Source organism: Neodiprion lecontei, chromosome 7 (genome assembly GCF_021901455.1).
Source record: "Neodiprion lecontei isolate iyNeoLeco1 chromosome 7, iyNeoLeco1.1, whole genome shotgun sequence".
NCBI classification, from domain to species: Eukaryota; Metazoa; Arthropoda; class Insecta; order Hymenoptera; family Diprionidae; genus Neodiprion; species Neodiprion lecontei.
The window spans coordinates 26,048,134-26,074,282 of NC_060266.1; the positions used below are offsets into that span (position 1 = coordinate 26,048,134).

The following is a 26,149-nucleotide window of genomic DNA, read 5'->3' on the forward strand; positions in this document are numbered from 1 at the left end:
GCGTGTTACGTTCATTTTCTCATTCGTATTCTCACAGCTGCAGATCGTGCAAGTGAAACGTGATATTGATATCTTTTCACCGGTTGAGATTTCGCCCTGCGGCGGTATAAAGCCTTGTGATACGCTTGTTTTCTATTCCGACACGCGAACGGAGTGAGGAGTTTCTCGGACTTGTTGAATAGCCTCCGCCCCCAGACTTACCTACGTCCCCCGGCACACCCCGCTCCGGTAAATGCTATACCTAACGATCCTAAGAGGGGTTGTTACCAGGGTGAGGTATTGTAACATACGTCGCAACCAAATCCCCATCGACAAATTCAAAATTGATCGGGTGATTTCGAGGCGTGAGAAAAAAATGCTTGCTTCGTTCGTTTCATTTCTCTTTATTGCACAGTATCTTGTCATTGATATACAGTTGGGTAGTATCTACATCGGTTTGTTTCTCTGTTTCGCGTCTACGTATCGCACCGTGTCATGTTGGGAAGAAAATTGTTTGATATTCCATTCCACTCCGGCTTGTTGAATAACTTTAGACACAAAGGCTTTTCCGGCGTTGTTTACCAAGGAAACTCTCCCCGCAGTTATGCGTATCTTAGAAGCTGAAACCACCGCTACTAAACATCCGAAACATTGCCTTAAAAGTTTCAATTCCAAAAAAACGAAACAATTCAAACAATTCAGCACAATTTGGCAACAACCTCGACTCTCGTTCGGTCCCTCCTACTTCCTGGGGGGTTCAGGGGTCGAGCCGTTTTCCGGAGAAGGGTTGGCGCCGGGCTCTTGGAAGCTTAGAAATCCACCAAGTCGCGCAGCACTTACAGGCACATCGCGCCACGGGGAATCCTAGTCGGGTTCGTTGGGTTCGTTGGGTTACTCGACGTCGGTAAAACGAGCACGTCCCAAAGGAACGAGACTCTGCAAAGGTAGCGACACTCCCAGTCGCGGCATCAGCAGCGTTGCTCTCGGGACATTTACCGACGCCGCGAACCATCGATTTCCGGGTTGTGCCACAAACGTGAGAGGAAATTGTCGGACGGTGGCTGCATCTGGAATCTGCAACTTTTCAGGACCTCGATCCGATTACGAACAAAAAGCGCCTTTCGCAGCTGCCGTTTACCTGGCAGCGAAGGACCAACTGCAGTGGTCACGAGTAACCGATGTCGAGAATGAAAGGGAGACGGAGTTTCGGCGAAGCGACCGTCCACCGCATTATGACGGAATCAATTCCGGAGATCGTCGAGCAGTCTGTGACCCACGATATTCTCGGTGTATAAGCCGGTAGTGCTGGTACCGCGCCGACCGCTGTCCTAAGGCTCATCCTCGGTTTTCTAGGAGCGATGAATAGGCGTTGCGGCGTGCGCAACCGTTGCGCGCAAGTTCCTCTCTTGTACGATCGGCAAGTTTGCTGGCTGGGCGCTCGTGGTTTAGTTTGAACGGTCCGAGCTCAGTTCACCTCGGTACGTCGAAAGCGCGTGTCTGGTACCGCCGGAGGAAGAGGGAGAGAGAAGAAGCGAGAGTGCGCGTGCGTTGTCAATCTTGTTTAAATGCGTATGGTACGCGTGCGAGATAAACTAGCGAGAGCATATTTCTACACGCGACTATTTGCCCCATCGACGACTCACGGGAGGCGGTTGTAATAGTTGTAATCGTGGTAACGGTAAGAAGAGAAACAGTGTCGTGATCATCGATCACCCTCTTCCGTCAGAAGATAACTAGTCATTCACCGTTGACAGTCGTCATGAAGAGCATTGTGCAGGTCGCAGCTCTGTTTACCCTCCTCTTCATCGCTCCTGGTAAGTGTGACGATGGCCCCTTATTGATACTTGTTTTTGGTATTACCAGACACGATGTGTTTGCGAACCGACTTTCGCGCGCAGACGCGCTGCGTACGTATATCGACACAATTGCTAGAAATTGGGTATCAAATTTGTCCTAGGGTTAAAAACGGCGCCAACTAATCGCGAGCCCTGAGACACTCTGGAAGTGTAGCGACGAACGCGCGCTAGAAGTTATTCCCGGTTATTTTCTCAATCAATCCGCATAGTTGACCCGAATTTCTTTAAGACTGCGGCTTCTTTCGCGCGGCCTTCGAGATCCGCTCGAGTGGGAATGAAATTAACGCGAGTCAAACGCAAACTCAGTCTTCTCGGCTGGCGTCAGTGTCGTAAGTTCACGTTATAGGACAGAGAATTTTTCGACACCGCGGTGAAATGCGAGATGGCAAGGATGGTGACGGTAACAACGCGAACGCGAACCCTGCAGCCGCCGGCGAAATAATGAGGGCCAAAATTCCGGGCAGGTATATGGAATCTCGATGCTGTGCGATGGTCAGTATCCGTGGCTCGGGTCAATCTGCGAGACCGGCTTATGCTTGTTCGAATAACTTGGAGTATCCGATCTCGATCCCATTTCATATTCCAGAGAATCGAGACGGATTGACCAGTGGCACGCGTCTGCAACTAAAAAACTGCACAGGTTTTTTTATACTGCTCATTATCGATTCTTACTCACTGAGACCGAGAAGAATGAACCAAAAATGTTGAGTACATTTCCTAAAGAAATCGTTTGTTTATTTTTATAAGAAATATTGTTTATTTCGTTGTAATGAAATGGTGGTTTTTCCTTTATTCTTGCGTTTATGCGAATACCTTGTCTTTTGCAACAATACCGTACGTGATGGAGGGAAACGGACGTCATTTTTAGATTCAGCTCACTCGAAAACGTAATATTTACCAAAAACATCCCATGCAGCTAAAATAAAATATTTTTCTGCCGACCCGTACCGATTGAAGCGAATTGGGGTGGGCTGTAAAGAATTTGTTTTCCTTCTCCAATGATTGAATGTCGAATCTTCGGAGCTGGTCAATTCGTTCTCGTCTGCCGGATAGCATCAGGTGTCAGATTCGAGGTCCTCCCTTTCTCTTTCCTCCATAATTGTCGTACAACTATAGATACGTGCCTACAGGCATCCATATAATTATTTACAAGCAATTCCGTTCTCCAGCGGATGTTTCGCTGTGTTTCGTCGAACGTTATGCGGCTGTCACACGTACGTACCTATACGTCCAGAATTACGGTGACGATAACTTGTAAATTAATTTCCACTGATTGTGGCTCTCGCCGAGCACGCCGCTTTTCGTTTGTCCGTTGCAAAACGCGTCGTCCGTCGTACGTGAGCAAGATGATATCTTGGCGAAGCACGTTTGCACGCCGCATTCTTACGATATACCTAATTAACGGTCCAAATATTGATAACCGAGCGAGAATGGTAACAAGTGACTTTAGGCTGGCCACGAGCCAGGCCTCGAATTTTCCGTTTTCACGCTGCAGTTTCCAAGTTTACAGGAAAAAAAAATACATTAATATCGAATTTGAATTTCCAACTGCAAATTCAGGTTCGTGATTGACTATTTAAAGGCCCTCAGGTACCGTATTACATGAAAATAATTGATGATAGTTTAAATTTTAAACCACTGTAACGGATACACGATTGCAAATTTTGGAATTCTGACCTTGTATTCGTTATCGGTGACCCAAAAAAGCTGCGTCTATCAATTTCTACCAAAATCGGAATGTTTTTAGATTTTTATCCACCATATTGGATCGCCATTTTCGATTTCGTAATCTGATTTCCGTTTCGTGATCAGCCACCCAAAAAAGCGACGAGTACCAATTCTCATCAAAATCCAAATGTTGTTAATTTTTTCTCTTAGCATATTGAATACGCCAAATTTGAATTTTGCCAACCTGACCTTAGATTCGTGACTAGCGACCCAAAAAATCTCGTGGTACCAATTTTCATTCAAATCCATTCATCCATTCTCAAGATATATTTAATTGATTTTTGGGAATTTTGTCATTTAGATAATTGTAAAAGTACTTGATCGATCAGAGTCAAAATCTAATCAGTTCCAAGTTTTTAAAGTTGATCACACACACACAGCGTCCATCCAAAGATGGTCGGAGGTGATTCTCTCGATCTTGACGTCGAGATCTAGCAAAATTTCAACTTTCCTTTTTCGGCGTGACTAAAATAACTTGCCATTCTCTCCGAAAACAGAGAAATCAGAAGTTAAAGTTTGAAATGTAGAGAAAGGTCAAGAGGCAGGATAAGAAACCACAGCTTCATCGGTAGTTGATTAAAGCTCACGATTCACTGAAACAAGAAATAAAAGCGCAAGATATGTTGTTGTATAATTAGAAAATACTCTGTTCCAAGTTCAGCTCTGAAAACCCGAAACATTCCATTCGTAATTTAATATTATACACATTACACCTCGGTATGCGCCTATGGTAATAGACGCATCGCCGTTCTCGCAGCGATTTCATTTCCATGGTGTGTATAATATTTACACGTGCGGTGACGCGTTGAATACCTTGTATATGTACCTACCTCGCAATCAAGGTGATCAAGCCTTATGTATGGATATAGGTATACGTAAACGGTTACGTGTTTAAAAAGTTTGAGCGCGAAGAAGCTCTCAACAGATTTCACAAGGCGATCTCAGAGCCGAAGACAAAATTATGTTAAAAAATACGAATCGTCCAAATATTAGTTCGCGGTCGAAGACTCCGAATAATCCTATTTACTGTACTTTATATAAGTTTTACTCGTTCTTTTCTTGTATGACACAGAATGCGATCAGCGGCACGCACGCGTCTTTACACGTATACGATTACCGAAGGTGAGCATGCACTATTCGTAGGCCGGAATCCGAACGCAGCATTGATAAGCAAATTATTCTACACAACTTGTTTTTCACTAGCAATCGTACTCGATGAATAATAATATATGTTACGATGCCCCCACCCACCATGACTTACTGCAACGAAGTGTATCCTCGTGTCCTCCTTGTTACGGTTACGCTATACGCGGTAGTCTTGCCCGAGTAATTAAGCAATTTAGTCTTATTGACGAAGCCTGCGGACGGAGATCAGCCATAAACGGCAGCATTGCGACGTGAATTACACGCGCGCGGGAACGTGCTTATTCGACAACGATGCGGAAAACGAGATGAGAATTCTCTGGGAAAGTTGTACGCCGACGCCGAGGTGCCGCGACGCTTTTATATTCCCCCATAGCCTATTTACTCGATATTGTAAAATATTTAGCATATCGTACCGCCCTCCGAGAATCTAATTTCTCTCCTCTTTTTAACCTCGCGCTATTATTTTTTCAAAGAGAAAACACTTGCGTACAGACAATTTTTAACCCGATTGTATCGACCTTGGTCTCAATCGACGCGGCTTTCCTTCGCTCATCGCTGATCAGATTTTGGGTTCGATCGGTCCATCGGCGTGAAATCAATTGGAATAGGGAAAAAATTTATTAAACAATGTTAGAGACTGAATCATCAAGGTCAGTAGAATCACCCGCTTGTTTTATTTCGTCGCCGGTACGAGGAAAACAAGCTTCAGAGTCAGAGGGAGGCCTGGAATTCGCTTGGCGAACGGGCTACTCGCGAGTATAACGTGAGTCGCAAAGCTTGTCTCGAGTGTGTGAGAGAGAGAGAGAGAGAGAAAGAGAGAGAAAGAGAGAGAGAGAGAGAGACTCGCTCCCCGTGCCACGGTATTACATCCAGCGCCAGAGGAACTCGCTGCTCGCGAGTTCGTGGAATTTGACCCCTGCACTCGGGCTGAATTTTTGATAACGATGCGTCTTTGATAGTGGTTGCTTCAACAGTGCCGAGTTGTGCAAGATGTGCACCAGCCGCACATACACGCCCCTCGTACACGTATGCATGGTAGTTTCGTCGAGAGATCACTGCACGCGTGTGTAGAATCGACCCTACCGACTTGTTGCACCATTCCATGCATGTATATTGCGAGGCGTAAGCGATTTTCACGATTTTTTGTAACCCGCGTTCGAATAACGACGCATTGGTCGAGTTTTACGGATCTTTTGCTGCCGAGAACGAGTCTAGGGTATACCGTTAAACGAACAGATGGAACGATCGAGAATTGACAAGCAGGGCTTTTACCGGATGAAAAGACACTGGTGAACGGGAAACGTACAGTACGTGCCAGTAATTGGGTGCAACGTCAAAGCCAGTTCTATGTTTGTTTGAATTACTTTGAGGTATAATCGACAGATCTGAAATCGAAGTTATCCCGACTTTGGCGTGTGTCGACTATGGCATGCCAATACGAATTACAACGGTCGTAAATCGGGACGACCGAGGTCCGATGCCTCGGTTATATATAGAAATTGAGCTTTCTTTATGATTTTTGACGCCGTCGTAGCGGTTCGACGTCTGGAAGTGAATTTAATAGAAATCGGATACGTCTTCTCAGCTGACGGCGGAGCTCGAGCGATAGTCAGAGTCGGATGGTGAAACTGCGTCTCCCTAAAAATACATACCATGAAGCACCGCGGACACAGGAGTTTTCAACTCGTCGCACAAATGGATGTACGTACGTCATTGCGCAACTGCAACGGCATTACGTAGACAGTACACAGCTATAACAAACGGCTGGAATTGTGTACCGGCATCTGTTACCAAATGATCAAACAACTCCACCGCGCGTTGTGCTCTGCACCGTGCGTGTGTGTTCGCGCAATTATGCATCGCTACGCCGAGTCGACTCGAAACTTTGGTCAAGGATCGACGAATCTCGTTCACCTAGTTATTATAATATATTCAACACCCGAGAACGATCATTGGTAAGGTTTCAATTTTAGACGGTTTCGGTTCCAAGCCCGCAGCGTGCCTTTCACCTTTGAACAATATTTAATGGAATTTCCGGACGTAGTTACCTATCGATTTTTTCGGTAGCGTGATGCAGTGGACGGAGCTTGGAACCGAAGGCCCGGAGGAGATGGCCTCAGAACGCGTAAAGGTCTGCCGGAGTGGCCACACACCTGGAAAACCTGGAATCGTCGTCAGGGGATATTTAATTTTGGTTATGGAAAAAACTGAAAGTATCAGTTTCTTGTCACGGGAATTAGAAACGATTTTTGACGTAACAAGTTTACTTGTCATCCTCGAGTAAACAAATTGGCTAACTCGAATTTAATTTGTACCGAACATAGAGTTAATTGGTTGAACGATTTAGGTTCTCGTAACTTACCAGAACTGGGAAAATGTCAGGGGAAAATTAGGTTTCAGGTCCTGGGAAACCTGGAAATGTTGCGGAATTTTATTCCCGAAAATTTGGGCCCACCCCGTCTGCGTCTACGTTTACGCGGGGAGAGCCGCTGCACCCGGTGATCGCGGGAATTCGGTTTGGGTAAAATACTTGATAAATACCGGAAACGTTCAATTTCGTAAACAAGCATCCCCCGCTCCCTTCGCGTTCCAAGCGTAGTGTAAAAAACCGTTTCCCGTTTCCTGTTGACGGCCTTGCGTTACTCGGCACCCTGACGTAATCCGCGGCACTGGATCTGGGGTGACGTGATTCATCGCGCAATATTACCGCGGGGAGAAAATTCCGCGAATGTCAACCGTGGACCCGTTTTCCAGTTGGTATAAACTGTAAAGAATGTTGGCGTCATCACGATTATACCGACAATTGCCGTCGACGATAGGGTAAAAAAGGGTACATGATAAAAAATAGCGTAAAACGCCTTATATTATGTATATTTACAGAGATAGATAGAGGGAGAGAGAGAGAGAGAGAATCGAGGAAAAACCGCAGCAGTCATTCTAACCGCGGCTGGCCGACGACGTTCTATCGAAAAGTCGATGATGTCACGAAAGGACGCGAGGAACTAATTATATCGCGGGCGCGGACTCGGAGGCTGGATCCGAGCGGATCACGTCATCGGTTCGCCTAGATCCAGCGAAATACCAACGCCGTTTGAATTCCTCCGACGGCGGGATTGAAGTTCCAAATTTTAAAAGTGCCGAAAGCGGATGGTCAGAATTATTTGGCGGCGAAACGAAGGAATAGAGAAATCAAACTTTGAAGAAACAACGAGGTTTCGAATGGTCGGAAAGCCGACGGTTGAAAATTGCAATGCAAGATTTTGAAAATCAATCAAAACTCGGACAGCGTAGTTTACTCAACAAGTGGGTGTAAAAAATCAGGAAAACCGGAAAATCAGAATAACCATTTCGCCAGCAAAAAAATTTGGAACTCGTCGCTTTCGGAACTTTTCAAAATCGTAATTTCAACTCAACCCGGCCTCCAGGAGGGGGGCCTTCAAAGCCCCTTTGTACACGTTTGTTTATCCAACTACCGCTAGCTAGACCCAATTTCCAGTCCCCCTGGCGCGCATTGTCTTCTCGTTTTCCCGGATACGCGTTGTCACTTGGATCCATAACGCGTGGTTCTAGCAACGGTGTTTAATTAACGGATCTCACCGCGACGCTTGTATTCGTAAACTTTTATTCCCGCCTATATGTACACGCAGACCTCTTCCATCCCAAGACACGCACGCGTCATATAATTTTCGACTACGTGCATAGGTGAGCCACCCGCGTCTCCCACGCGTCTTCGCCGGAGATAAAAAAATTATATCACTACCGAGGAACAGCAGGGTGAGATCTTATCGCGGCCGGATATTGACACGGTGCGGTTTTTCACCCGCCTGCGGCGTCCCGTGGCATCTGACGACTGCATGCGGCCCGAATGCTCTCGCGCGCTCCTTGAATAGCCTGCATTATACTACTAATTCCGCCGAGCCGACTGCGATCCGCTCGTATCATTTACGGGTCGGTGGTTCGGCAGACGTTCCATCATCTCCTTACGCTCATCTCCGCGTCGTATGCACGGACTTTCTCTCTCTCTCTCTCTCTCTCTCTCTCTCTCTGCAGACGCTTCTACGCGATAAATTACCCCTCGTTTATTCCGTAATAACTATACTCGACGTCCACGTGCGTGAGAAATCTGCGGTTAAACATACCCGACGCGATGGGGAGGGGGGGGGGGGGGGAGGGGGGGAACTCGTTAAACCTCCTTCAATAACAAATATCCGTATATTACACCTCGGTCTGTGTAAAATAAACGGGGATTTTCATCTAGCTCAATAATCGCTCTCCCAACCCAGCTGTACCATTTTTCATTTAACAAAAATTATACACCGTAATCTAGTCTTATTCGTAGACGAATCAAGCACTACGGGCTATTTATTCCGATGAAGTTGAAAAGTTGATTCGAAAGAACAGCCTTCTTTTCGGGAAGAAAATTTACACCCACATTGGAGAACACAAGAAAAAAAAAAAGAAACGAATAGATTTGTTGGAATCTCTTAAATTCGATCCGAAGCTACAAACAAGGGGATTTCGGGGATCGGGGGATCGAATGGGTAAAAAAAGAAAGGTTACCAAAGAGACGAGGCTTCTATTTTACAATTTCTTTTTTCTTTTTCTTCCCCTCATCTTCTTTTCCTCTCATTTATCGAAACACCCATAGCCGCACATACCCTGGACGTATACCTAAGCGTGCAGACGTACCCTCCTATAAATAAATCGACGCGCGCGTGCTGCGGCTGTTCACCATGGCGACTCGACTGGCTCTCCTAGTCCCGTCGTCCCATTATCCGGTGTACAAAAATACAATCCGTACTTGACTCTCCGCAGTCCCTTGCATCCCAGCAAGAACGAGCCGTGCAGCCACCGGAGGAGTGTGTAGGTAGGTGGGTACCTATTCTCTGTCTGCTCGTTGCAATGCAGCTGCAGGGTCGACGCCGTTTCCGACGGCGTACACCGCGTGCAATAACTCAGTCCGTATACACACGAAGCGTCGCAGTTTACTTTACCGTACCGTACCCACTTCGTCGCCGTGGCGGAAGAATCGCGCGATTGTTAGTATTAGTCGACCGAACCGGCCCAGCAGCACCTGTACCTTCCTCTACAAATTGTGGTAGCATAACGTCTACCCGAGGACGCGATAAGCTTCCAAAAAATCACCTCAGCTTCTTGCCGTCTGCCTCTCTTATCACATCTCAACCAAGACTCGACTACACCGCGGGACTATATTTTTTTCTTTTTTTTTTCGTATCATTGTTTGCTCACGGTCGCCTCGACTGGATGCTCCGAGCCTGCACCTGCGACCTGTCTCCCTTGCCGTTATAAAACTCGCCAAACATCCCCCGGAGACGAAGAAAGACTCGCTGCTGAGTCGGCGAATCGATCCGTGCGGATCGGGCAGTCTCGATCCGGTGGTCGGCAAGGCAGAGAAACGTAGTTTAAACTATCAACAAAATATTTCGTATTATTCTGCGGTCGAGATATCGGATCGGTATCGCCTCATCCAGTAAGACTGACCGCGGTATCGAAGCGAAGCTGTCTCGCGCGTATACCGGTTGAAAAGTGATTACGGGGATGACTTTTTTCTCTTTCGCACGATCCACCTTGAACCTCGCGCACGCAGGTTGTAAGGTACCCCTTATACGGCACTTGGCTCGTGAAGTAGCCGGAGCTCGTGTCGCGATATAAAGTTGAATCCATCCACCTGTCGGGTGAGCGAGCATCGACGAGAACGATTTCCTCGTATGACCGCGATCGTTGACCTGCAGGGACGGTTAACGGCTGTGCCCTATCGTCACGATCTCCCGGAGCATGGGTCCCCGCTTCGCGCGTCATTCCTAGGCGTAGAGGTAGGCGAGTTTGCACGTCACGGGTAACGGTAGCCCCGAAATATGCCCCGTTTATGGGCAACGCTCTCTGGCGCAGGGTGCGGAACTCGTACACGGCTAATGGGTTATACACGCCTAGGCGGTAATTAACGGCGTACGCCTAACGAATTTCGTATTTAATCGCCGCGACGGAAAAATTTCGTCCGGGTTACTAAAAGTGGTATATGTATACGCGTAAATGTGCCGGATTTTTACAAATTCGCGGAGGATCGTCGCGAATGCCGGGGCCGTTGAACCGGTGCCAGCGGCATTCCGTCAGCGTCGTCACCGACGTATCTACACGTTCCTACGCATCTCGAATCACGGCCCTTCGCACCATAGGATTGAATTTTCACTTCCGTCTTACGTCTAATTCGGGTATAACGCGACGAGTCCCGCGCGACGACGGAATGCGAGCCTATTTATTATAACGTACCGCGGAGCTGCAATGTGGAATCCACCCGTAACGTTTTGCTCCGAGATTCTCGGATCTCTTCCGAGGCCTGTCCCTCGTACACACGTAAACGTAAATCGGCAAGCGCGCGCATTGAGCCGTATTTGCGAGGAATTCTTGCCGTCCCTATTCACTGATCTATATCTCACTGCTCTTGCAGCTCATAGCATAACATGATGCGCGTTACACGCATCAGATTCGGGTTTCACGTTTCGTAAAAGAGAAAAATTGCGCTACACACGGATCGTATATAATTTTCCAACGACCGAGTAGACGCGGTAAACAGCGATTTCTTTTTCATACATCGTTTCGTTTTCTCTCTTCGTACTATGTGTCCGTTGAGTAGTATATATGCACCTGCAGCGACTTTCGAAAAAAAAAGACGATGCCCGCGCGTCGATTCAACGTCCGAACATTTCAATTCCAGTTGCGTAACGATCCCTCGATAAACGACTTGACACCGTTTCGGATCTTCGAACTAAACGAATAGTTTTTCCGAGGATCGGTGTGTGCAGAGGCAGGCGAAAAGACAGGGATTCGGGCTGGGCTGCAGCACTCCGCGGTGACCCAGTCCGTATTTAGACGCCTCCACGCCCAACCTCCGATCCCTCCGAAAGCCTTGGTGCCCGCAGGCTGGAGGGTATCTGGGAGAGCTTCTGGGTAACGACGGTTGACCCAGTCATGACTCGGCGAGTCGGTCACTGTGACTTTTCACCGCGGTCGCGTCCGCGTGCCGGGTGCATATACGCGTGAAATGCACGCGGTTATCGCCAACACATCCAAGCATCGGAGGCCGAAGGCGTCACTCCAGATAAAAGATTACGTGGTGTAGTAATATAGTGAAATGTAAGCGATATACGAGTAAACAAGATCCGCCCATTACGTCCATCGGCGTCGAAAGTGAAGGCGAGCTAGAAGGAACGCTCTTCCGAGGAAAGAGAAGGAGAGAGAGGGAGAGAGAGAAGGCCGACACACGTTGCGTAATGATCTCCGCGTTGCTGTTTAGTTTCAATCGCCAAGTTTACGCGGTCTACACCTTGCGGCTATCCGCCTCGAGCCACCATGCACATCGATTTATCTATTCATCTGTCCGTCTATCCATCGCTCTTTTCTCTGTAAGCTAATAATAGTTTCACTCTCGTTCGGATCTGTTCGCGCCGCGACTCGCTGACCGCAACCGTTTTATATTTTCGTCCGTGCACCCCGACGATGATACGGTATCTTAATTCACCCGAACCCCGACGCACGTACCGCATCCACCATTCGATATAAACGCCGTCCAAGACGGGTAAGACCGTCGTCGTCGTCGAGCGGCCTTGATACTGAAAATTTTCATCGCGTGGTCAAGGACGACGAAGCTACGGCGACGCCGAAGATTAAGAGCCAAGACGATTCGGTAATTGGAGTTTTATTGAGAGAACTAGATATGTTATTGTATCAAGTGCAATGAGCGGCTGCGAAGAACCGAGGCAGCCGCTGCGAATCAATGAAGAAGATTATACGTCGTATAGATAGACACACGTTATACGTACAAAAGTGTATTACGGACGAAGGATTCGAGCACTGGAGAAAATCGTTCGCAGAGTCTTCGGACGTACACGTGCATGCGTGCAACGCACGTGTAGGTGTAGTCACGTCTCTGTGTGGGTAATGGGGCAGGGCTGGGCAGGGCAGGACAAGCCAGGGAAGGGCGAAGCAGACGCCACAGCCGTGAACCTATTTTCGTACGTATTACCGTATCGACGCCTCGGTATATCTGCGCTTGTTTTATGCGCACATTCGTCCATCCGTATTGTGCGTATGCCTATAGATACTTGCAGGGGGTGTACATCCACCGTCAATATTCGATACACGATTGAGTGTCGGCAACGTCGGTGTTAGCAAATATTTGCCTCGATTATTTTAATATTTTGCAAAGAAACTTGTAACAATCGCGTTTTTTACACAGCTGTACAAAAAAATAAATAAAAAAAAAGATGTGTTCTTTCGGAAGCACCGTAGTTGTACTTTTTTTTTTTTTTGTTCCGTTTGGCTCTTCTTTCTTGACTGCAATATGTTCGTTTCTTTCGAAAGATATTTTTGGGAAGACTGAAAAAGGTGATAGAAATCTTGTTGACTTAACGTGATAAATATTTGAATGCGCTAACCCGCAGTTGCAAAATCGTTTGGTCAGATACGCGTATATATAGACCCGCGTCACATTCGAGAATGGGTTATCCACACATGTATACGTATATGTGTGTGTGTATATTTATATATTAGTTTCGTGGATCTGCGGTGAAGTATTCCCCATGTCCCAGATACCGTACTACAGGCACATTGCTGTCGGTTTGATATTTTCGCGCGGTTCGTAAGACGCTGTTGGATACACGTTAGAGGCGGTAATAATTGCTGCAGCGATCTAGCAATCTGTTATCGATACAAACCTATCTAAAGAAAACTTGGGCCACGATTTCGTACGCGTAGTTTATTCTTTCAATCGTTTTACCAACGGTGTTTCGAAAGCGAAGATACCTGTAACCGATGCTTTTGTGTACAATAGTCGTAGCTGCAACGTCGGTGCCTGGTGTTCTGTATAAATATTCAAACGTATAATTCACAGCCCTACATCGAGCTCGACGCGGTTCGCATTCGCTCACACCGATGGCAGATAGGCAGGTGATAATTGGCCAAGACCCGATAACGAAAATAATCAGCGACCGTGGCTCCTCCTCCTCCACCTCCTCCTCCTCCTCCTCCTCCTCCTCGACCTCCTCCTCTCCCCATGCCGCAGCATAACGCCGAGTCGAAATTCAGCGCCTACGTTTGACCCTATCAAGGTTCGTACAAACCTACTTTGAAGGAAACTGAACCTAGAAATCCTACGTTGACCCTCTGGGTCACAAGGATTTCAGAACAAGTCCTACATTGAACCTCCGACTCCTCAAAAGCAAAGTACCAGACCCAACTTTGACGCTCCCAGAGAGTGATTAAACCTATCGAATCTACAGCTAATCCATCGGACCTGTGACTCATCGTATACAGATATATTGTTACAGTGACATTCGAGTGTTGACAACGAATAATTCAAAGGCTATTTCGACATAATTTTGACGAATTTCGATAACATTTAAAAATTAAGTATCGCATTTCAATTGTATTTATTCAAAGTTCTTACGAATAAAAAATCCCTTTCGACTGATTGAATATACAGAAAATACGATTATAAGCGTGTGTAAGCCGATCCCTGTTTATTGGAATTTTAATTTGATTTCATACGTTTCAATCGTATCTTTTGTACTTCTGCCATAATCGATCAGAATCAACGGACCTTTATCACCGGGTTGGGATTTTGAGCGCTAAGGAAGAGTTTCGAGCAAGCAGGATTAACCCATCCTCCGGAGAGTTAAAGGAGATTCCAGACATATCCTACTTTGAGCCTGAGCTCGGTAAATCTGTAAATTTCGGACGCATTTTTAGCGTCAAACCAGGGTCTGATATTGAATTGAAATCGAACCTACTTCACCATCTTCGAGCCCTACGCTGGAGCTCCTTTAAAGTAGGCGTTGAATTTCGTCTCGGATACTTGTTGTGCCAAGGCAAGTAGATTTTGACGGCGCGTGTCTCGCTACGTTTTCCTACGTATCCGCGCGCGTGTGTGTACACGCGTAGATGTTGCCGGCGTATATATGCCACAGGGCATAGCGCAGCTATTCCAGCCATCGCACAAACCTTTTGTGACCCGGTTGAACAAGCGGCTGCGTAACGCGCCAGCACCCGCACTTATGATCATACACACCCAAGTGTTTTTAACGAGGGATATGTGTAAGTGCTGCGTAGTCGAAAGCGTTTGTATGCGCGCTGCGAGACGTCCGTGTTATAATGTATACGGTGTACCAGAGTGCGTGACCACACGCGTATTTAACACGTATAATAAACACTACGAATACTCGCGATGGGAATCAATGGGGCGAACATCGTGCCATTAACGAACTCGAGGAAATATGCTGTCGGAGGTTACGTCATCCCGTCGAAACAAAGTCTTCACAGTTCGAGGTCCGTTACGGAATCGAGGATAGGGGTAGGTTTCGATTTACATCAGTGATATAATGAGAATCGAACACGTTTCAGTCCGGCTATTCTGTTCTAGTAAAACGATCAGGTGCAACTCGTTGTCAGGTATAATTAATTATGATAATATCGTAACGGTTTGATTATTTTTTTCAACGTGTACGTGTACCAGAGTTGATATTTTATTCAGTTCGTAACGATAGTTCTCCTTCGACGCTGACGAAGAGTTACTTTATATCTGTAAATGTGTGTTCGTATCGCGGCCACGCCTCGTCGCCGCGTTATAGGTCAGCACACGTTATAAGTTGGCAGGGAACAGGTGTTTATATAGTTGAGCCTTTCCCTTTGACGCAGCGCCAAATTCTCGTCTCTGAACGTTACAATGGGATGTAGTAGCAAATGCAAAAATGCACGATTTAACTCGTCGTCGAGCAAAGTGACGTTCGTAGAAAACCGTTTCCGTGTAAGTATGACTCAACTTTGATATAGCTGTGTGCTAAAATCTCTTCTCTAAGCGACAGCTTCGCCGTCGAAAGCGACGATCGAGGACTAATTGCGGTCACCACTGTATTCCAATATTTCAATGCTTCGTTGACAGTTCAGTCAGCAGATATTATACGTCCCACGGGCTTTGGAAAAAAATGATCAAGATATCGTCCGTGCCTGAGCACAGAAATCACTGCCCATACAGAGCGTGTCTTGAATAAACTACGTAACGACAGCAGCATCGAAATATGAGTTAGTTAACGGATGCCGGGTCCGCGGTGACATCAGATGACAAGTTTGGTCGCGGAAGATCGCGTCGTTTCAAGGGGACTTTTTTGGTAGTGTGTCGGGTGTGGGGAGCACATGAGCTGGTTATGTTTTCGCGATGACTTCATCGTCCGCAAAACGCAGCGCGGGCGCGGCCGTGTCCGATTCCGATTCCGTTCTCCTGTGCTTTTACCCCGACATGCACCTCGTTCCTCATCGTTGGCGCTTCTTCGCCTCCACATCGTCCCGACCTTGCCCTCTTGGACCAAAAGGGCACTGGGTCCAACGTGCGATCCGCCACCCTCACCGTCGTCATCGGCCCGCGACCAGCTGGCAATTGGACAAAACTGGAAGGCGTTCCGGGTCACGGATTCCAGGGACGGGGCGAGAGCATATGCCGGAATCGTGAGGCGAACGAATACCTCGAGCATATGCTCGGTCTGGACCCACCTTCAGGGGTGCAGGCCGCACGCGCCAGACGGCCATGTTAACCCAGATCCAACCCCTGTCACTCCGATAATCGTACACCCGTCGTGGTGGCATCCAGGCAACTCGGGAGGACGGGAAATTTCAAAAAGAAAAACGATTTTTGATAAATCCTGTCCGGGTGAAGGTATAACCTCTTAGCGACAACTCAGTCTAGAGTTCTCTGAGGTGCCGAAGGTGTGCAGATTCGAATATGCTAGGTGTACCCGGAACGAGGTCGTCTCCTCATCCGGTACAAGCTGGGGGGCAACTTGATACGCACCCTCGGCATCGCGCGACCTTATTCTTATATGCCACCACCGCGTTTATGAGAAACGACGGGATGAAAGGGGACGCGAGGAGTGTTATTAAAAAGAGACCGTGATCTTTGAACGCCTCTTCAGTGGTACTAAATTAGCGATGCAAGATGTCATCATCACTCCGTTTCTCCGCTAGGTATTTGTAATAAAGCCGCAACATTACGTGAGTGGAATCGATTAATCACGCGATCCCCTTCTCACGTATGTATTAGGATGGTCGCGCATACGACACGTAATACAATAAACATGTCGCGCGAATCTTTCCGCATTGATAACCTGTGACGCTACATCGTCATTGCTTTTCTTTCCGTAACGAACGACTCATTGTCATCATATACGGCTAGTCGGCGGACACTGCATGTGTAGTTAGGTACAAGAATAAATTATGATCTAAACACGAGTCATCGCGTGATGTAGATACATCTCTGAGTTTTATTGCGAAATTTCACCACACATTGCCAAAATTATCGCACCGTGATTAGTTTACTTCTACAGCGTGCGTACAACCTGGTTTAACTTTGTTTGATTTGTTACCACCTACGATTTTTGTCTTTATACGAAAGTTGAGTTTATTGTCAACATCTTCACCGCGCGACAAGTCTAAAATATAGACACATCGCGATTATAATTTAGATCCAGCTAATCAGCTGCCGTAAAGATCAAAGACCTCGAATTTTTAAACATTTCAATTGTCATCAAGTTTGAACTCTCTGGTAATCAAGCCTTATCCTTCATAGGTTCGACATTGTTCGGCGCTACTCGACTGTACGGAGAATAATTATACCGAGCGATGTTCGACTAAAATCATACGTAGAATTTTGACGGTGTTCGACGAACGACGAAATTGTTTCACACTCCAAACAGACTGCGAGAAGGTATTATCGAGCAGGTTGTTGAATTTATGTACCAGGATACCCCTTCGTGTACCTACCTATACGTATACGTGCCTGGCTATATAGACCTTTCCAATCACGTCCGCGCCCTACGGCACGTACCTAAATTAACCCAGTGACGCTCCACGAACGTGTCTGTCTGTCCACTCGAGTGGGTGGCAACGGAACGGAGGGGTGGAGAACGGATAGAAGTTTGCTTGCCCCAGTTTTCCTCTTATATACATCCCCTGGCTCGTGCGTGTCATCCGCGACGGCGAGCCGTGAAATATGGGCATGAGGCTGCTCTGCGGTGTCCCTCCCTGAAGGTAAAAGGAAGGTCGAACGATTAGCACGTTTATGCCCGAAACACCGGCACGATAAATTATCATTCATCTGTTTTCAATCAAAGAAAAAACTCTGCCCTACCCAGTCAGTTATCACCCTACCCGAAAGTTATCGACAAGTTTGACACATTTCCAGGGAATGTTTTTTTTCTTTCTCACGTGAGATGAATTCGTCAACTATTCCGAATACACGTGAAGTTTGAAGAATTTACTCGTTATTTTGAAATTTCTGTTTACGAAAATATTAAATTTTGAAAAATGGAGGAATCGTCTTTCTTGTGGTGGATTTTTTTCCGATTTTCGTCTCATCGCAAATTATTTAATACCGTCGACGAGAATCACTTTTGGTTGAGAATGTATAGCCTTTACATCCTCAACGCCAACGCGCGTGCGGACGAAAAATTCGTTAATAAGAGTAGGGACAGTGATGTAGTTTTGGCGAAAATGTCTCCGATACCTTTCTCATCGTCAGCGTATACTTTTTTTTCGTAATATATCAAATGCCAATCTAATCGCGTGTTCAACTACCATAAAGCAAGCCTTCCTTTTAAAAATCACTGCATTTCCTGTCGTCCTTGACGTACGATGTTTCATCGTGTTCGGAAAGAAAAAATTTTTCGTACCTATTTTCCGTCGCTGCGCGTCGGGCTTTTCACACGACTTGAATATTTTATCGCAGGTGGATGCAGGCCAGAAACAGGAGATGCGTATCTCGACGACGCCGATTACGCAGATGAAACAAACTCGCAACCCGATCCTGGACCTTCGGTATCTTCGGAGATCCTCACGAAACCTCTAGCGCTGCGAGTGCACGTAGGCGACACAGTGATCCTGCCTTGCAACGTGTCAAACTCGGGTTGGTACTCTGAAACTTTACTAACATTGGTACTCCGAGCGAAGATGTTGTTTAAAACGACGCGAAATATTTCCAGAAAACGTTCTGATCGCGTGGTACAAGGACCGCGATGTCATTTACTTTGGTGATAATCCGTACACGGCAGAACCAGATCGGATCAAGCTAGAAGGAAACGGCAGTTTGGTCGTAAACGACTTCAAACAGAGCGACGAGTCCGACAATTACAAATGCATCATCACCGATACAAATGAGAAAATAAGTCACTCAGTTCGTATCTACGTTCCTCCTGCAACTCCTACAACTGCCGCCACTCACACCGGAAAATTAATCGTTAAGCCCGGCGAATACACCGTAGTCCAGCGGCCTAACACGAACGTGACCCTCTCCTGTTTCGCCGACTGGGAGCCGAAGCCAAAACTGATCACGTGGTCCTTCCAGGTATGATATCACGGAGATTCGACTACGGCTTTCAATGTCATGTCGGGCTACCCCTAGTTCTGCTATCTTCCAGGGTAAAAGGTTAACCAGCGACGAGTTCCCGCCGGACGGAAGTAACTACACCGTCCGCAACGTTGCCATGGAAACTATCGGACTTTACCAGTGCCTCGCGGGCAACAAAGTCGGAAAAATCAACGTCTTGATTAAGCGTGAGTATCGTTGCATCTTACTTCGGATCATCCGAAGGCTAATCACACGTGTAATCCGGTGTACAATTTTCCGGATATCTTGCGAAATCTTTTGAAATCCTTCGAAATCCCTGAAGTCTTTTTAACTTTGAATTCAGATGTACATGAAATCGCATGAGTGATTAACCCCTCGGCTTCCGTGTGTTTTAACTTTGTTTATTTCACATGCAGATGCTCCCAGGGTCGAGGTGGAGCACAAACGCATTCATGCGGCGGTAGGAACTGAATCGGAGATAAAGTGCACCGTCCACGCCTATCCCATGGCCGAGGTTGTCTGGATAAGAAATGGAATGAAAATCACGAACGGCAAGAATAAAAGCCGTATACCGATAAGCGCTCTAGAGGCTAACTACACCCTCGCAATCAGCCGCACTATGGAGGATGACTTCGGAAATTACACGTGCCGAGCGACAAACAAGATGGGGACCGCGAATGCGACCGTCGAACTTACAGGTTGGTATAAAGTGAAAACGGAGGCTGAAAACCGTTTTCGGTCAGCGATTGCACGGTGTTAATTCGTTTCCTTACACCCTCGCCGTTTTCTCAGGTACCCCCGCAGAGGCTAAGTTCTACGGACTCGACAGCGCACCCGATAAGGTTACTCCGATCCTTAAGTGGATCGTCAACAGCCATGCCCCGATCCTGGAGTACGAAGTACGTTACGCCTTCGGGCCTTTTTTTCTTCATCGTTACGATCATTGCCATAGCTTTGAAAATAGAGGAGAAACCTTCGTTTCTAATTTTCGGTCAATCGTTTTCATATTTTTTCACAATTCCGTAATCTTGCTCGGAGTAATTCGACATGGATCGACCAGGTCGGTGACATCGGAAATGCAGGATTGTAATTGTACTGATTTTTGTTACAGCTCAATTATCGTCAGCGAGGTGAAGATACGTGGAAAACCGTTACACCAAAGGTCACCGAAGCAGCCTCGGGCACTCCATACATCCTCGAGTACCCCTTGGAAGGTGTTGAACAGGGTTCGTACGAAACTGTACTCTACGCTCGGAACCAATACGGATGGTCACCCCGCGATTCAAAGATTCACGAATTTTGGAGTGGTAAGATCATCGCTTCGTCACAACTTTCAGCATGAGTTTTCGATATTCATTTCGTACGTAGGTGTAGAAGGGAACAGGGAGACTTTGGTAACTCGGTTTTCCAGACAATCGTCCAGTATAATATACCACATGAAAACATTGCCCTTCGTTATTCACAAAGTTATTATTTCGTATTAAAGTCTGACTATCCTATAATCGGCTGCTCAAAAGGACCGCTCTAAATTTATCAATTTTTTTTTCTCGCACAAATTTTGACTTCTCTTACGTTTCTTTATAGATTATTATCAGAGCCAAGATTTACCGGCAAGTGGTACGTTTTGTCATTTCACTATATGTGTATATTATATGTACATACCTATTAAACTATGTGTATACTTACATGTATAAAACAAATGTCCGCTGAAACTGGCATGCGTTCATAACCGTATCTCCTTTTGTACACACGTACCGTTTCTTCCACACATCCATTCGCATAGTTTGTTTAATTTTACTTTCAACTATCCACGTAATTTCTGATCTTGTAATTCTGGGATAACTTGAATAATTAAAAACGAACAAACATCGCGGCAATTGAAATCATGAAAGCGTCTCTGATCCCTGCGTTTTTTCGTTTTAGGAGAGTCAGTATCAGGTGGTGAAACGGCGAGACACCAATTCCTCGTCTTTTCGAGATTGCTAATCTTAGCTGCTTCACTCCACGTCTATACCACGTATCTTTAACCTACTCGGTGTATCGAACGACGTAGGTAAGTCGACACTCTTTTTTTCTACGCCTATTAATACAATAATTATTTTTCCGAATAATGGTTTTCTCACAAATCCTTTTTTCATCTTCACTTTTCACATTCCGATGTCGGAGGAAGGTTTATTAGGCAGCTTAAATCACCGCACGCAGCTCTATGTCCTAATTCGTATCTAATCGCACGTCTCAATGTTCCAGGTAAATTGCTACAGCCAAAGCGTATACACCGGTCGCCAAACTCGCCTGGTGGATATATGTATAGTATATATGCGTATCTACCGCACAGCCTCTCAGAAGACAACGTTGATTACCGTAGGTTTTTTGTTGGTTATTATACGTATACGTATACATACAAATAATTTTTATACTCGCTCTTCCTTCGTTCCAAATCTTTTCGTTTAAATATTTATATATATATATATATATATATATACACGTTATATATATCTATCATAATGCAAAATAAAAAACCTAGGGCTAAAAATAAGAAAAAACAATAAACAGCTAAAATGCTGCAATTTTCATACTTACATTATACAGGGCCGAACAGGTACTTAACGAATTTCTAATTTTCTTACGTTTTTTTCTAATTGGAAGAGCCCATGTCGACTGATGGTGATTTACGATTTAAAATTCACGATGTCAGAGAGACCATTATTATTATTATTATTATTATTATTATTATTATTATTAGTTTTACGATTATTAATATTAGTTTTATCATCGATGTAATATAATATTATATATGCATATATATATAGTTCAAGGATATATACACACACACACACACACACACACACACACACACACACACACACACACACACACACACACACACACACACACACACACACACACACACACACACACACACACACATATATATGATTGTACATTTTTATTTTATTATCTTTATTTCATATTTAAATCAACTATTCATCTTCTTTAACTTGATCTGTACTCCTGATTTCTCTTGAATGTGAGAAAAGAAAACCCACCCCAGAGATATAATTAATGATTGTTTAAAATAAGTATAAGTATACGGAAAAGAGAATAATTTTGGCTCTAGTTGAGACATAGTATTAAATTAGTGTGATGTACAATCACACGATTTCTTTCGTCACGAAAGCTTTATTTTAGTCTAATTGTTCAACAGAATCTCGTATATATTATGTATATATATACATATTATATAGTATATTATATACATACTATACTATAGACGTGTAATATAATATATATGTATACTATACTGTACTATGTATATACACAATATGTATATTATATTAACACTGATGTTTTTATCAACAAATTGCGGGTATTAAACATGAGCGATTTTTATCGATATTACGAATTAGGTAAATACAAAAAACACCTTGGCGTTACAAGAAAAAATAATCAAATAAACAAATAAACTGTATCGATGCATGCGTCTAGGCGGTCGTGGGTGAGATCGTATGTATATTTATTTTGTAGGTGTACAAGGATAGACAAGCTGGAAATAAACAGGGCGCGCCATTCTTGGTGTTAGATTCATGTGTAATTAGATATACCAAAGTAATAAAATGCCCAGATGGCGGCAGAGAGTCCTATAATTATTTTTTCATTTTCTAGTTCCATGCACCACCCCACGCTATGTTTATGCTATGCGCCAAGAATTTCCGCGCTCTCGAAATCGTCCGCTTGACATTCGCAGAACCTTAAAAGTTCTTTGATCGCTGTGATCAAATGATGATAGTATACATTTCTCTCTCTCTCTCTCTCTCTCTCTCTCTCTCTCTCTCTCTCTTTTCTCATACAGACACACACACAAACGCTTCTTCGTTATTTCACATATCTTGGATACGTATAATACACTCAGTCAACCGCTCATATTATGATCAATGACTAATTGATACATCTTTCAAATACTTATGATCAAAATATAATATATCCAACTACGAGCCATAATATATACCAATATAATGTATTTCTATAAGTAACGTGCATATTTCTTGTCGAACTTGTTGATAATCGTTACATTATTGGATAGTTTACGATTCAATTGACCTATATTAGAAACATCGAGCACTTTGCGTTGAATCTAAGCTATGTCTGATTGCTGCTTTCTGCTGTCTGATATTCCCTTTCCATGAGGAACGACGACAGGTTTTAAATAATATTCACAATTCTTCTACCAGGCCATAAAGAGTAAATTGAACGGCGAGAGAACCGAAGGGAGGAGGGTCAGATGGAGGGAGAGGGAATGAACAGAGTATGGAATCAGGGTCCGTTATACATTTAATCACAGTGGTGGAAAATTTTGTTTCACTTTCAGTTTAGTGCTAAACTTAACCATATCACATAAGATAAATTCACAAAGTTATACCTAATGTGTTGATTTAACTAATGTTGTGTTATTTTTATAATTCTCTCTCCACATTGACGAATGTAACGTAACTCAGGAAACGACGGTTGAATTCAACAGAACTCGTTATTGGAGCGATTCTGAAAATTTCGATATCAAACAATACAGACAAATGAACGCAATTCAAGTAGAGTTTCAAGGATATTTCAACCTTCAGCTGGTCACTAGAATTTGCCTAACGAGCGAGGTCTCTGACTATTGTCAGGTCGCCCGACAGCAGGGAAGATAATTTATTATAAATTGACTATTGAGTCTCAACGGGTGCCTTATTTTATCGATTTGATCGAGCAAACGAGTCTTAATTATGTGGGGGTCAAATACGTAGTATAATTATTAAAGTCAGAAAGACGGGAGTCGGGTAACTCTTTTTCATCCTACAGCGACGATGATCGAGATCGCGATCAAGTGTCTTGCGTTATTCATCGTATGAAATTTTTACGCACAAACACATGCGAAAATATGCATAGATGTAACTAAATAAATTTACATATATATATTTATTATAAACATATATAATGTTATGTATATGTTAGCGAGGCATTCTATTTTCTACGTGTAAAGTTATGTCATGACGTATGTGAGAAGGAATATTTTACCAATGGGTATGAGATCTGTTATATGTGCCTACCTTAGAGTAAATATGTATTGATTTCTATACGCTTCACGCATACTTGTGCTCTGATATATATTCTGTAATATCCAATATAGTGAATTATTGTATGAAAAGAATATACATTCATGGACATTGTACAAGGTTATACGGCTGTAATTTATTTTTTTATGCTTTGAAAAAGGAAATATGGGGTTGAACAATTTGGATCGTTCTTCGGTGATCCGTTCTGGTCCGAACGGTTGCGTCATTGTTAGTGTCGGAGTTGTTCGACGTGAACTGACGTGAATCATTCAAACTGTCAATTGCCTTGAAATTTACCAACGGCTTTGAACATACAGAAAATGTAATGAACAATATTCATGACAGGTGAAATTACAGACTAAGAAGTGGGCGGTATGGGTGGGTACAAGCGTAATATCTAGAGATTGTAAACTAGATTTAGAAATCATTGATTGTGCCTGTAGTGAGAATGCCTATGGTGTGGAGAAACTGATCCTAGTAAGACGTGTAATGCACAGTCATTGCTCTATGCAGTTTAGCTTCCAGCGGTTGCTTCAATCAAATACTAAAGAGTTGATATTCTGATCACAATATATATGAGTATCGATGACTATCAAAATTCCAGAACAACTTGATTTGTCTAAGAGATATGAAACCATACATAGAACAAACGTACTGGAATATTACATTATATTATATGATAATATATGTACATGTACAATATACATTACGCAAAATAAAAAATGATGAAATCACTCTCTGTGACTTTTCAATAACCAAATCACTAATTCGCGTCTATTCCTGCACGAGTGATACGATCTTGCGGCATATTAATATCACAAGACTGCAATAACAATAATTGCTGTACAATTCCGCTTGCTGGTTTTAAGGATCAATGATGAACGATTCAGTTAGAACTCATTACTACAACGTTGTGGGGATAATAGGAAAAGCGTACGAAAAGATTCCACTGCACTTCGGACTGAGCTTTTGATCCGCTGTTCACAGTGGCTTAAGAATGACTACGAATAGATTCCTCTCAAGAACGAAGAACGTCGGAACAATAGCTCAAATAATATATTCCATCACTTTTCATAATCGCAGAAAATCTTTTTTCGGTCGAAAAATTGTTGTTCTCAGATTTGATTTGAATGACCCTATCCTGACTGAATGGACGCCCAGGAAATCAGCCTTACTTTTTCTTTATTTTTCGACCAAGAATTTTGGGTCTCCGATTCGATTTGTATGACCTTTTCCTGACTAATTGGACTCTCAGAAACTCAGAAAACGCAGCAAAAAGAGCGTGGGATCAACAGGGAAGAAATGGCGAAGGAAAAAGCACCTGCTGAAAAATGTCGAAATCACAGGTTTTCGTTTTCTGGCTGTAACTTTTTATACAATATTCGCAGCTCATTGGGACTGCACCCAATCGATTTCTCTCGCTAAATTACGTCGGAATAGTGCCACAATTAATTTATTCCAGCACTTATGAAAATCGCGAAAATTTTCGCCAAAAATACTAAGGGGTTAACCTTCCTTTTTTTTTTGCCAAGAAATTTTTCGACTCAGAATTGATTCGTATGACTCTTTCCCGACCAATTGGACCCCAAGGAACTCAGAAAACGCAGCAAAAGGAGCGTGGGATCAACGGGAGAGAAGATACGAGGAAAAAAGCACCTGCTGAAAAATGTCGAAAATTCAGGTTTTCGTTTTTTGGCTGTAACTTTTGATGCGTTGATCGCTGCGTATTGGGACTGCGCCCAACCGATTTCTCTCGCAAAATTACGTCGGAATACTGCGTGAAAGAATTTGTTTCAGCACTTTTCGAAATCGCGAAAATTTTCGCCAAAAATACAAAGGGGTTAAACTTCCTTTTTTTTTTACCAAAAAATTTTTCGTCTCAGAATTGATTCGTATGACTCTTTTCCGACCAATTGGACCCCAAGGAACTCAGAAAACGCAGC

The 26,149-nt window shown here is 44.3% G+C and overlaps 1 protein-coding gene across 2 annotated transcripts; it reads left to right on the top strand.

Annotated features, from left to right (window-relative positions):
• The first annotated feature begins 1,431 nt into the window (after positions 1-1,431).
• On the top strand, positions 1,432-24,322 carry LOC107224927 (limbic system-associated membrane protein). 2 transcript variants are annotated; one of them, XM_015665183.2, is made up of 10 exons: positions 1,432-1,793; positions 18,499-18,675; positions 18,752-19,113; positions 19,187-19,322; positions 19,533-19,814; positions 19,909-20,015; positions 20,228-20,423; positions 20,701-20,733; positions 21,040-21,169; positions 21,364-24,322. In XM_015665183.2, exons 1-9 carry the CDS (start codon positions 1,739-1,741, stop codon positions 21,141-21,143), a joined length of 1,452 nt encoding a protein of 483 aa, XP_015520669.1. In that variant the 5' UTR covers positions 1,432-1,738; the 3' UTR covers positions 21,144-21,169; positions 21,364-24,322. The 2 variants fall into 2 exon arrangements, with proteins under 2 accessions (XP_015520669.1, XP_015520670.1); XM_015665184.2 differs by lacking the exon at positions 20,701-20,733 and having other exon boundaries at positions 1,433-1,793.
• Positions 24,323-26,149: the final 1,827 nt, after the last annotated feature.

Excerpts from the sequence above, each read along its gene's own strand:
- LOC107224927 (XM_015665183.2), top strand. The coding sequence starts at position 1,739 with ATGAAGAGCATTGTGCAGGTCGCAGCTCTGTTTACCCTCCTCTTCATC. Across the intron at positions 19,114-19,186 it reads TGATCACGTGGTCCTTCCAG|GGTAAAAGGTTAACCAGCGA; the intron begins GTATGATATCAC and ends GCTATCTTCCAG. Across the intron at positions 19,323-19,532 it reads AATCAACGTCTTGATTAAGC|ATGCTCCCAGGGTCGAGGTG; the intron begins GTGAGTATCGTT and ends TTTCACATGCAG.